The sequence below is a fragment of the Python bivittatus genome, unplaced genomic scaffold, assembly GCF_059951505.1.
Source record: "Python bivittatus isolate LINGU-HERP-01145 unplaced genomic scaffold, Pbiv_v1 ctg000080_np1212, whole genome shotgun sequence".
NCBI lineage: Eukaryota > Metazoa > Chordata > Lepidosauria > Squamata > Pythonidae > Python > Python bivittatus.
In genome coordinates, this window is record NW_028277035.1 from 87,702,373 (window position 1) to 87,715,065 (window position 12,693).

At 40.6% G+C, this 12,693-nt stretch overlaps 1 protein-coding gene across 1 annotated transcript; it reads left to right on the plus strand.

Annotated features, from left to right (window-relative positions):
- Positions 1–7,521: 7,521 nt before the first annotated feature.
- LOC148216782 (olfactory receptor 2T5-like) lies at positions 7,522–8,094 on the plus strand. The gene has a single exon (XM_088134706.1). The coding sequence runs from the start codon at positions 7,522–7,524 to the stop codon at positions 8,092–8,094; it is 573 nt and encodes a 190-aa protein (XP_087990832.1).
- The last annotated feature ends 4,599 nt before the right edge of the window (positions 8,095–12,693 follow it).

The following is a 12,693-nucleotide window of genomic DNA, read 5'->3' on the forward strand; positions in this document are numbered from 1 at the left end:
TCTGCTGTAGAGGATTGGGTGCAAATACAGGAGGGAGCAGGATTTCTGTTTTCCCAGTTCTAGTCTAAATTGATTTCTCTAAGGGCAGATCAACACTCTCAGCTTTGCTCACTGCCAGTACAGGCCACCCACTCCTTCCAGAGTGGATGACGTTGTCCTCTTCCAACTCCCAGGCCATTGCGATGCATCCTGTGCCTGTGGTTTTTCACCTTTGGTTCAAAATGGTTGTTTTCCAGCTCCATCGGTCAGAGCAGGTAGACTCCAGCTCTTCGTTCCATAGTAGCTTCATTCATTCATTCATTCATTCATTCATTCATTCATTCATTCATTCATTCATTCATCCGTCTGGGAATCAAACTAGGATGCAGATCCCCTGATTTGTTAAAAACCCCTTTGGGCAGAAGGGGAGCTCATGCAAGACTGCCAAGGGCCATGTGTGATCCAGACCCTGAGATGCTAGAAAAAGATAATCCAACTTCTTAGAGAAACTAATCTGTAAAAATGCAGAGTCTGTTTCTGTATGAAGTTAAGTTGCATCTCCACCCCGGTTAAAGCCTTGGGAATCCCTACAGTACCAGAGTCTTTTCCTTGGATGGTGAAAACCAGGCATTTAATTTGCAAACCAGTGCTGGGATAATGATCCCTGAATAAAATGACTAGGGCAGAGTTTCACAGTTCAGTTAGGATATTAATTCCAAGGAAGAGTTCAAATGTTAGAACCTCTTGTCTCAACAAGGATCTGCAATGGAACAGGTATATTTTTCTTCCAAGAGCCCAGTAAAGTCAGCCAAAACAAAATCAAACTTCACTTATTTTTCCCTTTTGTTTTATCTTAATAAAATTGGTTGCCTAAATTTTTTCTACCAGTTGCAATCCTTGTCATGTATAATAGCTAATAATGACATAGCATGCTAAATATGGGGTTTTATTTTGTTTTGTTTCAACTTTGGTATTTTAAAAATACAGTGTAAACATCTAGCCTCTTCGGTTAGATTTCGATTCAGAAACTGGGTGATTCCGCAACACTACCCAGAATGGAGGAATGGTTGGTGAAGACGATGGAGCTTGCAGAGATGGCTAAATTAACTTCTTTGATTAGAGAAAAAGCAATATCTGCGTTTATGGCTGACTGGAACCCCCTTATAGACGTTTTGCATGAAAGAGAAGAAAAATGCCGCTAGGACTTGTGGTTTCAATGGCTAGAAAAAAAAATGGATCATAGAAAAAAGTGAGCTTTGTTTATAATGATAGAGTAAGAGATAATTTTGTAATTGTACTTATATTTGTTGCAGAAGAAATTGGAAGCTGCTTCTTTCTATTTCTTTTCACTCTTTCTTTCTCTACTCCCCCCCCCCTTTTTTTTCTTCTTCCTTTCTCTCTACCTTGTATTACTTTGTGTTAGTTTTTCTGTTCTTTGGAAAAATTTTAATAAAATTTATTTAAAAAAAAGAAAGAACATGGATGATTCTAGTAATTAGTTGAACAAGTTATGTGAATGCAGCCAATGACTTTAAAGGCATTACAAAAGGCAAAACAAATTGGAATAGCTTTTCCACCCCTCCCAGAACAGCCTACAGCATTTTCCCTAATCTGCTGTGGAGGATTGGGTGCAAATACAGGAGGGAGCAGGATTTCTGTTTTCCCAGTTCTAGCCTAAATTGATTTCTCTAAGGGCAGATCAACACTCTCAGCTTTGCTCACTGCCAGTACAGGCCACCCACTCCTTCCAGAGTGGATGACGTTGTCCTCTTCCAACTCCCAGGCCATTGCGATGCATCCTGTGCCTGTGGTTTTTCACCTTTGGTTCAAAATGGTTGTTTTCCAGCTCCATCGGTCAGAGCAGGTAGACTCCAGCTCTTCATTCCATAGCAGATTCATTCATTCATTCATTCATTCATTCATTCATTCATTCATTCATTCATTCATTCATTCAGCCGTCTGGGAATCAAACTAGGATGCAGATCCCCTGATTTGTTAAAAACCCCTTTGGGCAGAAAAAAGAAAGAAAGAACATGGATGATTCTAGTAATTAGTTGAACAAGTTATGTGAATGCAGCCAATGACTTTAAAGGCATTACAAAAGGCAAAACAAATTGGAATAGCTTTTCCACCCCTCCCAGAACAGCCTACAGCATTTTCCCTAATCTGCTGTGGAGGATTGGGTGCAAATACAGGAGGGAATAGGATTTCTGTTTTCCCAGTTCTAGTCTAAACTGATTTCTCTAAGGGCAGATCAACACTCCGGGCTTTGCCCATTGCCAGTACAGGCCACCCACTTCTTCCGGAGTGGATGACGTTGTCCACTTCCAACTCCCAGGCCATTGCAAATGCACCCTGTGCCTGTGGTTTTTCACCTGTAGGGCGAGATTGCTTTTTAATCTATTTAAGTCTATATTCAATAAGCTGAATCAATTAGTTTCATCCTTCAAACAAGTGTGGAATTATTAAATGGAATAATACTAATAATACTAATAATATAAAATGATATTTGCTAGTAATAAATATTTAAAAATGGGCATGTTACTACAAAACATTCTTCTCAGGATAAAAAAATAAAGAGCAAAAAAGTGTGAATAAGTATGAAGTAAGAAATCTTGAGTTCTGCTGTCAAGATACTTAATGGCTTTCATCAAGAAAATATTCCAAAATTTGGAAGAGCTGATCCTTGCGGAAGCATTTTGTAATAAACTATGTTTGGGGTTTGCCCTTGGAGGGGAGGAAATTGCTTTAAATATAGATATACAATGGGAACAGAGAACTAAAGGGATCACGAAGTGATTCTTGGGAAGCCACAGGGACCATTAGAAGAGAGCTGGATAGATGGGTTCAAAAGATCGCTTTAGTTTCCTATTAATCTACTTCCTTTGTTCCTCCAATGGGCGCTATTGTGTCGATTGTGTCGACTGTGTCTAAATAACAGAAATAGATGCTGCAAAGTCTCACACACCTTAAAAAAAAAAAGGAGGTGAACCTTCAGTGGCACCATCATGGGTACCATCTTGACTTTTCTTCCTATTCTTTGCCGTTTCTCAGCACCCCTACCAATGCTATTATCATTACGTAGAACAGAGAGAGAGAAAAAAAAGTCTGAAGTAACTACAAACCTAAGTACAAAAGGGGAAACAGGGTTTCCCACCCAGTCCAGGAGACTTTTGGCTGCTGCTACAAAGGAGGCAGGAATCTCTCCCTTCCCATCAATATCTTACCTGTCATCTGAAGCCAAGCTCTTGGACAGCTCATACTTGAAAGAGATGCGTAGGCAGGAAGCGTTGGGTAGGAACTCTTCAGGACATGCTGACTAGCAGTGCCACCCCATTACCTCCTCTGACAAACACCAGCCAAAGCTCCTGGCCAGCACATCCTACAGGAGGACACGTTAGACATCCTCTGGGAGGACACATTTTGGCAGCAGGTGCCAGATGGGCAAATCTCCAGGTTCTGTTGGTTAGGAGTTTTGGCCATTAGTGCCAGAGGGAGGTGGGCAGAGAACACCTCTGGCTCATCCTTCCTGAGAGAACTGAGGGAGAACTGAGGGGTCTTCAGGCTTGCCCTCTCTGGCCCAGGCAGAGGTTATTCCTGCAGTCCACACTGGACAGCCTAGCTTAGGAGATCCCTTGGCCACCTTCCTTCATAGTGCAAGTGGTGCAAGAGAAGGCCAAGGGTGTCTTTATGTACTGTATGTATGTATGTATGTATGTATGCATGCATGCATGCAGCTGTTTTTATGTATTTATTTTTTTAATTATTGTATGCCACCCAGAGTCATCTCATATGAGATGGACAGCTATATAAATAGATAAATAAACAAATAAAAAATAAATCTCTGAAGGGGACTGAAATGGAATGCTTCAGTTGCGTCACTTTCTTCTTAGAAGTCAAGTGAGCTCTATTTCTTACTTTTGAAACCACTGTGAAGGCAGGGCTACCTTTGAAACTTTGTTTTCTGATGGCAATTGCCAATAACTGGCTGAAAGGGGACCAGCCGTAGCTTGCTTGGACTGTTTTTGGTAGCAAGGGATAATTGAAGCACAACTTGTTTGACTGTCTGTGGCCCTCTGTTTGGGTTTAAATGAAAAAATAATCTGGGTATCAAGATGTCAATTGTCTCAGTAACTAGAGTACGAGTGGCCCACGACCACAGTTTTTGTGGTGCTTGTGGCTTTCAAAAGGAGGAAACTCTGCCATGGATTTTCAACATTAGTGATCAGAAGAGGCTCAAACAGCAGATTTGGGGCCACATGGGCCCCAGATTCACCTTGTGAGGGGAAGAGAAAGCACTTATGATCCTTGAAATCCTGGGCATGTAGCCTTTTCTGAGCTAGAGTGCCCCAAAGATACCTCCCCTCCCCCCCGCCACCTTTGTAAGGTTAGATTTGAATTCCCTTCCCTCAAAGAGGGTCAGCCTTGGAGGCTGATAGAGAGGAGGAAAGGAGGAACTGATTGTCAGCATATCTTCTCAAAGGTTGGAATCCTGTCTCTGGCCTCAGAAAAGAAAATCATTTGAATTCTGTAGCCACTAAAGGCATCAGGATTGTCATCTTCTTTAGGAAAGAGGGAACTTAATTGTTAATATTTGCTTGAAAGAATTGCCACTGTTTAATGGGAATCCTTCCAAGGGAAAATATATAAGATTATGTTGGGAAACCTGCTTGATATTCAAATAATACGGCTGTGTTGCTTCTCTACTGTTGATCAAAATGGTTGCTGATACTGGACAGAAATATTAAAAATAATTAGTCTGGATGTGTCCTTGTTTTCTCAGTTGCATTCAAACTGTTAAATCCAAAAGACTCTAAAATGATACAACACAGCTAGTGTAGAATTGCTCACATACAGTGAACATGTAGACAGCAGATTGGACACTCAGATAGATTCATTGTTTACAGCCCCCTGCTCTGCAGATGAGATGTACTGCATTCTGATTTACATGAGAAAGATTTCAAAAATTACAGGTATTGATATAAATTAGTAACTGTCAACTTATTGCAACAATTTTTTGGTGATATGACCATGTTTACAAGGACAGCTGTAGGCTTAAATCCATTGATTCATTGATTTTTTCCGTCTCTCTCTGCCCCAACCTCTCTTTTCATAGCTGATAGGATGACATTCACTACCAATTCAGAAGTGCTTATTCTTTTTCCCCAATCTCATCCCCATATTTCTTTCACAAAGGTCAGATATTGTATTAATCATGTGTAGTTCCCCTTTTTGTCACATTTAATAAGAAAAAACCAATGCCATGTCAACATCTAATAGCGGGTCTCTCCATCCTCTTAAGCAGCACTCAGCAAAGTGATGAAAACCCAGGAGTGGACTTTCGTATCAAAGGATGAGTGAGTGATCTGATTCTGAGGTCACCATGAGGAGGAACCTGATGAAGCTGGTGAGAAGACGTCTGAGCAATGCACCATGGCCCTGAGGCTCTACTTCAGGCAGAAGTTGCTTGTAAACACTCCAAAGAAAGGATGGTAGGAAAGTGGCATCTTAATTAAAGTCTTGAAAGAAAATTTCCCCAGGGTGTGAAGGATACTCCTTGGAGGAATGAAGATACTGTCACTAAGTTAATACATTCATCTGCACTTGCACATACACACCTTCAGTGGGATGGCCGCAGATTTGGGAAGAAGCTGCTTTGCTTTTTAAGAGGTAAGATCTTGAATTATTCTTCGAAATAGAAATTTCCCCAAAGTTTGTACTGTGTTGACCAAAAATCCTAAGAAAATAGGAGTTACAGGATGCCCCTGTTAAAGGGCAAAAAAGCATTAAGGAAATGCTTTGTAATTGCTTTGCTGGATATAGTTTAGAGTCAGGTATGTCTTTTTACGATTTTACATTGGATATTTCTCTGAAATTTGATTTTTCTCCTGTTAGTTGGTTCACAGAATGAAAACTGAATGGTAAGTAAAGGGATATCTCATCCCTTTGCGGGTAATGCTACAGTACTTGGCTCTGGGGGCTCTGGGGCCTACAGAATAATGCTATTCTGTACTTGGCTCTGGGGGCATTTTCAAATGAAATCTTTCAAATTTCCGTGTATTTTAGAATCATTCACGGAAAACAAGACATTATATTGCTATTCAATATGGAATCATCCCTGCAATTTCTATAACAGATATATCACACTGTATATGTAATCTAGCATCTTACTGATCTTTAGGTTAAATGCATGGAAGTGCACTTTTTCTGGGAAGAAAGAATCTTTTCACTGAACAATTGAACTGAAAATACAAGCAGAACCTCAGCAGCAATCAAAGAAAGAGAAGCTTCCTATGAAGTGTAGACTGAGCTACGCCTACTGAGCTGCTGGCAAACCGATGTTATGCATGCAGGCCTCTTCTCCCATCCTGCAGCTGGTTTGCAACAAAGGGTCTTTCTCAGTTGCTGCATTGAAACGCTTGACACCTATTTTGGGTCACAAGGAAGTGATTTACTAACCCCCACCCAACCTCTATTGTATCTCTTCTCAGTTTTTGCCAGATAGCACTGTCCTCTTTGTATGTGTGTGTGTGTGTTTTGTCTCCAAGTCATGCTTGACCCCTGGTGACTGCCTGAAGAAGTCCTTGAAGTTTTCTTGGCAACATGTTCTGAAGTGGTTTGCCAGTGCCGCCTTCTTAGGGCTGAGGAAGTTGACTTAGTACCTGAGGCTTGACTGGAACTCACAGTTCTCCGGTTTCTAGCCCAGTGTCTTCAGCCACTGCACCAAATTAGCCCTTGTTGGGTATGTAACACATCATAAGGAAAAGGAATGACTCTTCATCACACCCACAGTCAGTGGAAGAATGCCATTTCAGCAGTGCAACAGGAGTGGAATTGATTTGGCTGCAGGAGTCTGTCCTCCTTCCCTGGCTCCTTCATGTGCTCCTCCTACCCATGTCACGTTATTTCAGCCCAGGGCTTCCCAAGTGTTTCCTCGCTGAAGCACTGGCCGGCCCAAATCTGTTTCGCTTTTTGAGAAAAGCCAAGATCAGCCACATATTCCCTCCTGCTGTATGTTTTACTGGATTATATACAAGCCTCTTTTTGGTCTTGTAATGTCTCCCCGGCCATGCAGCTTCCTTTCATTTCTTTCTGTGTTCTCCTTCATTCTACAAACCAAGGGGAAGATACATAAAATCCATTCTCACAAGCTTTTTCTTTGTTATTAGGTGAAATCCAGACAGTGAAAGAGGGATGGGAGAAGAGAATATAACGCTGTGGACAGAATTTGTTCTTGCTGGACTTCTCCATCAAAAATCACCCACCATTTTTGTTGGTGTGATTAATTCCATGTTTGTGATTGCTCTGGTAGGAAACAGTCTTCTTCTTTTCCTTATTAAAGTGGATCCTCGTCTTCATATGCCAATGTACTTTTTCCTGAGTCAGCTGTCTGTCATGGACCTCTGCCAAGTTCTTGCCATTGTTCCCTTGATGACCGTGAATTTTGCAACCCAGAGATACACCATTTCACTCTATGGGTGTGCTCTCCAAATTTTTGTCACCCTGGCTGTGGGAGGAGCTGAATGCCTGATCCTGGCTATCATGGCTTATGACAGATATGTGGCTGTCTGTAGGCCTCTGCAGTATCCAGTCCTCCTAAGGAGCAAAATATGCTGTATTATGTCAGTAGGTGTCTGGTTTTGGTCTTCTGTGCAGGCATTGACTTCTTCTCTCTATGTCCTGCCTCTTCCTTACTGCAAAACTAATGTGATTTTTCATTATCTTTGTGAGCTTCCAGCCCTGATACATTTGTCTTGTTCAGACAATTCTGCATTGGAAAAGGCAAGATATTTTGCAAATTTCCTATCTTTTCTCATCCCTGTCTCAGTCATCCTTGCTTCCTATCTGGCCATTCTCTTGCAGGTTCTGAGGATGAAGTCCACAGAAAGGAGCCACAAAGCCTTGGGCACCTGCTTGTCCCACTTGTGCGTGGTGGGGTTCTTCTACGGAGCGGCTATTTCGACCTTCATGATACCCACATCCTCCTATTCAGCAGAAAGGGCCAGTATCAGCTCGGTGTTTATAACTGTTTTCCCTCCCATGATTAACCCTTTCATATATAGCCTGAGGAACCGGGATGTTTTAGCCGCATTCAGAAAAGCTATTTCAAAATAGATCCAAGGTAAATTATATGTATGTATTGTGAGAGGAAAATTATTAGTAGCCTTCTATATGTTTTAATGTTAGTTTTGATTGCATTTAATAAAGCCAAGTTAGCTTCTTATGACCTTTAGCGCAATGACAAGAAATGTCAAATGCAAGACTAAGCAAACTTGTTGATGGGAACAGACGTGACAGGAACGAATAGAACAGGAAAATATGGTAAAATTAGCACCAAGGAAGTTATGGTCCAATTGCTAAACCTAGGAGTCATGTCTGTGGTTTGTGGTTTTTAAGGATAAAAAGGATTTCAACGAGGGGGCTGGTACCCACTTGGTCAAGCTGTCTACCTGATAGCTCGGTCAAGTTGGTCGGCATTGCAATGTGAATCTAAGTGAGTACCTTGTATGCTATTGGTTGAATTTTACTTGCTTGTTGAACTAACATTTAATAAAACTTTTAGAACTTTGAAGTGACTTGTTTTATGGTGTGTCTGCTTCCCGTGTTTAACGTAGTTTTTTCCCTGACAGTTTGTATGAAGTAGTAAATTATTATTATTATTATTATTATTATTATTATTATTATTATTATTATTATTATTTTGACTTGTCCCCACCCATCCCCCCACAATGGGGGTCTCTGGGTGGCTTACAACAAAATTACATGAAAATCACTGGAATCCCCTTTGAAATAGCTCATTTTGCTTAATCTGCAAGCAATTAAGGAGGGGAGTAACTTGAACTCCAGTTGTACAAATAGACAAATAAGGACGCTTTCTTTGGAGTAGCGGGTGATCTAACATCATATAACATGTGCCCAAGCCTGGGGCCCTGGGGGTGTGATGCAGCCCATTCCAAAACATCTGGAGCACCACCTGAACATGATTAGCATTGACAAAATCATCATCAGTCAATTGCAAAAGGCAGCTTTACTTGGAACAGCTGACATTCTGCAACGATACCTTTAACACCATCAACAACATCTGCCTATCCCAGGTCCTTCGGAAGGCAGGTGGATAAAAATGGCAGATCCAGACTAAATATTTGGCTGACTGTGGGACCAACCATAATAATTTAAAAATGATATTTGCTAGTAATAAAGATTTTAAATGGGACAAATTACTACAAAACCTTTCTTCTTGGGCTAAAAAAGCAAAGAGCAAACAAGTATGAATGACTATGAAATAAGAAATATGAGTTCTGCTGTCAACATACCAAATGGCTTTCATCAAGAAAATATTCCAAAATTTGGATCAGCTGATCCTTGTGGAAGCATATTGTAATTATGTTTGAGGTTTGCCCTTGGAGGGAAGGAAATTGCTTGAAAGATAGAATATAAAATGGGAATGGAGAGCTCAGCAGGGAGGAGATTTAAGCCTCATGGAAACAGTTTTCGGTTGCTAGAAGCAACTTCAGCATCTGGCTTCACGTACCGTGACTCTTTCTTTGAATCCAGTTACTTACGGCCCCAGCTTGTTAATTGACTAAGACCTCATCTCTCCCTCAGTCTGACATCATAAATCTTGGCTTGACTTTGGACTGCTTGACCTGGAATTCACCTTTGCCCAGTTAAGGGCTTATCTTCGATTAATTGCTGCTTTCTTGCTTTTTGCCTTTTACTCCAGCAACTCCTGCTGCCTCGCTGTTGGAACTTGCAGAAACAAGTCTTTCCCTTAACACTGCACGTGCCCACGACCTGTGTCTGGCTCTGGAAAGGGTGCTAGGAAAGCCAGGATGTGAAAGCGGGACCGGATGGGGGAAACAGATTATGCTTGAATCCCAGCGAGATGGAGTTACCCCTGAAGGAGTCAGTAGGCGATCCGGGGGTTCTGTCCTCCCAGCTCCTGCTGGAACATCAGGTGGAAGCTGTTTCCAGGAGAGCTTTGACCAGCTTTGGAGGGTCTGCCCGTTGTACCCTCTCCTGGAATAGGAGGCACTGAAGACAGTAACTCTTACCCTTATCATCTCTCAGACGACTGCATTTTTCTGAAAGGTCAATTGTGTTCATTATCTCTCCACATGATCTACCTCACTGTTGTTACGTAAAACGAAAAATTGCCAGGTGAATTACAAAAGGCAAACCTTCTCATAATTTGTGGATATATTCATGTTTTTTTTTCTCCTATGTGGCTGGCGCTGTAAAATGTGAGATACGTATTTTTCTTCAAACTGATTGACAAAGAGGGTCCCAAACCTCAGTGCAGGATGAATGAATTCCCAATTCAATCACCCGTAAGAGACTTTCTCCTGTCGATAAGGAGGTTACAGCCACATTTGTGTTGGAGTATGTGTGAAAATCTGCAAGATTTATAACTGACAAATAACATCCTCTTTGTAGGCGTGTGCAGTATCAATACATGTGCAACAAAGGTTGCACTTCAGTCACAATGCCATGCCTGCCCTCTTGCATACCCTGTGGGCACTACTGGGTAGCCATTGTGGAAATAATCTCCAGGAGCAGAGCGGCCCATCTTCTCAAAAGATCCTCTGCCTTACATTGAAACCGGGGGGGGGGGGGGGGGGGGTTGGTGTCATTTTCAGAGCCTACCACCCTAATTTTTTATACGCAGGTTGCTCTTTGAAAATAGAACAATTGCCAGAAATCTTGCATAGCTACGTTCTTAATAAATCTGACTAATCAGTATCTGAGAAATGGTTCTTGGAATTAACTATTCTAGTCCAGGCACCTGCCAGAGAAGCTTGTTATGATCCTATTACTAATGTCTGCATTATCAAAGGCTTAATATTTAGCTGTTTGGGAATGGAAAAAATCTTGTCTCATCTGACATTATGATCTTGGATAAAGAATTTTAAAAAATTGTTATTATGTATGTGCATTTGAGCATACCAGAACTCTAAATTGGAGCCCAGCGACTGTAATTTGTTTCAGATTTAATACTTCTCCCCACCCCTATGCATACAGGGAGGTAGATTGTGCTGAAAGATAATGAGTCAAATTGACATTTTAGAAAATGTACATTACTAAGGAGTGCTACAGCCAGAATGCTTAGGTATTGGGTTATTTAGCTAACTGTATAAAAATCGTGGGTACAAAATCAGGAAGTCCAAACAAATAATTACTTCCCAGCATTAGCTGATTTTTCAGAATTACCTTTGTACCATTGTATATTTAACAAAGAATAGCTCATAATTCCCTTCTATTAGAATAACAGAAGGAAATACTTTTTTTAAGGCAAAAGAACGCTTAACATATGCTTTTCAGAGATAAGATTAATAATAAGGAAGATTTAATTTTGTCACTGTATTCTAAGATTTACAGTACATTTCCATTATATTCTATGTGAGTTCTTAGACAAAATCCAGTCAAACAAAGGAGGAAAGAACAGAGATTGCTTTTTGACCTTCTGCATCAAAAACTGCTCACAGTTCTTATCAGTGTGGTTTTCTTCATGTTTGTCATCGCTCTGTTTGGAAACAGCCTATGCTTTTTTCTAATCAAGGTAGACCCAGGTCTTTAGACCCTAATGCACTTCTTCCTCGGTCAGTCGTACATCATGGACTTCAGCCAGGTCCTTGCAGTTGTTCCCAAGATTTCTCATATGTTTGTGAGAATTAGGTTGAAAGCCTGTGGGCAGCTAATTCAGCTGAGGAACAGGTGTTGTTCTAGTAACATGGCTAACACTGGACTGCAAGTAGGCTACTACATTCTGTGACAGCTGCACAGGATGTGAAGTCTTCTTCAAGGGCAACTTCATTCAAAGTGAGTTGCAGTAGTTTGAGAAATGAAAAGGGTAAATGTCACTGTCTTCACTGCCTCCTGTTCCAGGAAAGGATGTAACTGGTAGAGCCACCAAAGATGGCCAAAAGATTTTGTTCCAGTAGAAGCCAGGAATTGAGGAAAAACCCCAGACTGCACAATGATTCCTATAGGAATTGAGGGGGATGTGTGAGAGAAAAGCTTTTGTACAGTCTGAATGGCCTTTATAAGTACATTAAAATTAAGCAGTTAAGGTTTTAATTTTGGACATATTTTAATTTGAGAAAAAATAATCACAAAAACATAGGCTGTGCATCCTTTCACTCCAGCTGTAAATATTGACATATTTAATGACTCTTACTAGAAAAAGATTTGTCAACCAAAATATCTCATTAATTTAGAACAACTGATATATGATTTTTTTTGCTAAAAAAAGAACATTGCACAAGGTATAATCTGTATGAGAATACATATCTTCAAATACTTTTAAACAATGACTATGGATGGGAGACTAAATAATATTTGAAGATTGAATTAAATCAGTCAGAACAATTCAAAGCTTTTCAGCCACTTCCAGACCAGGAGATAGAAAACCACATAATTTAAAGTATTATAATACTTTGTGTGCAGAAAGAAAGGGTGAGAAGAGTATCCAGAAAGCATTTTAGGCTGTCTTGAAAGTCACTAATTCAGAGTCACTATCTGTCAAAAAGAACACTGAACAGAATTTTGCTGAAAAATCAGAAACTCCATGAATTTCCTGTGATTCCAACACAGACCACCAAACAATGTTGTATATGCGATAAAATTTAGTTGGCAAGATTGTCACTGTATTTTTCCTTGGATGGCAGGGTGCTAATGATGGTATATTAACAGTAACAGAAGATAACTGTATGT

Excerpts from the sequence above, each read along its gene's own strand:
- LOC148216782 (XM_088134706.1), top strand. The coding sequence starts at position 7,522 with ATGGCTTATGACAGATATGTGGCTGTCTGTAGGCCTCTGCAGTATCCA.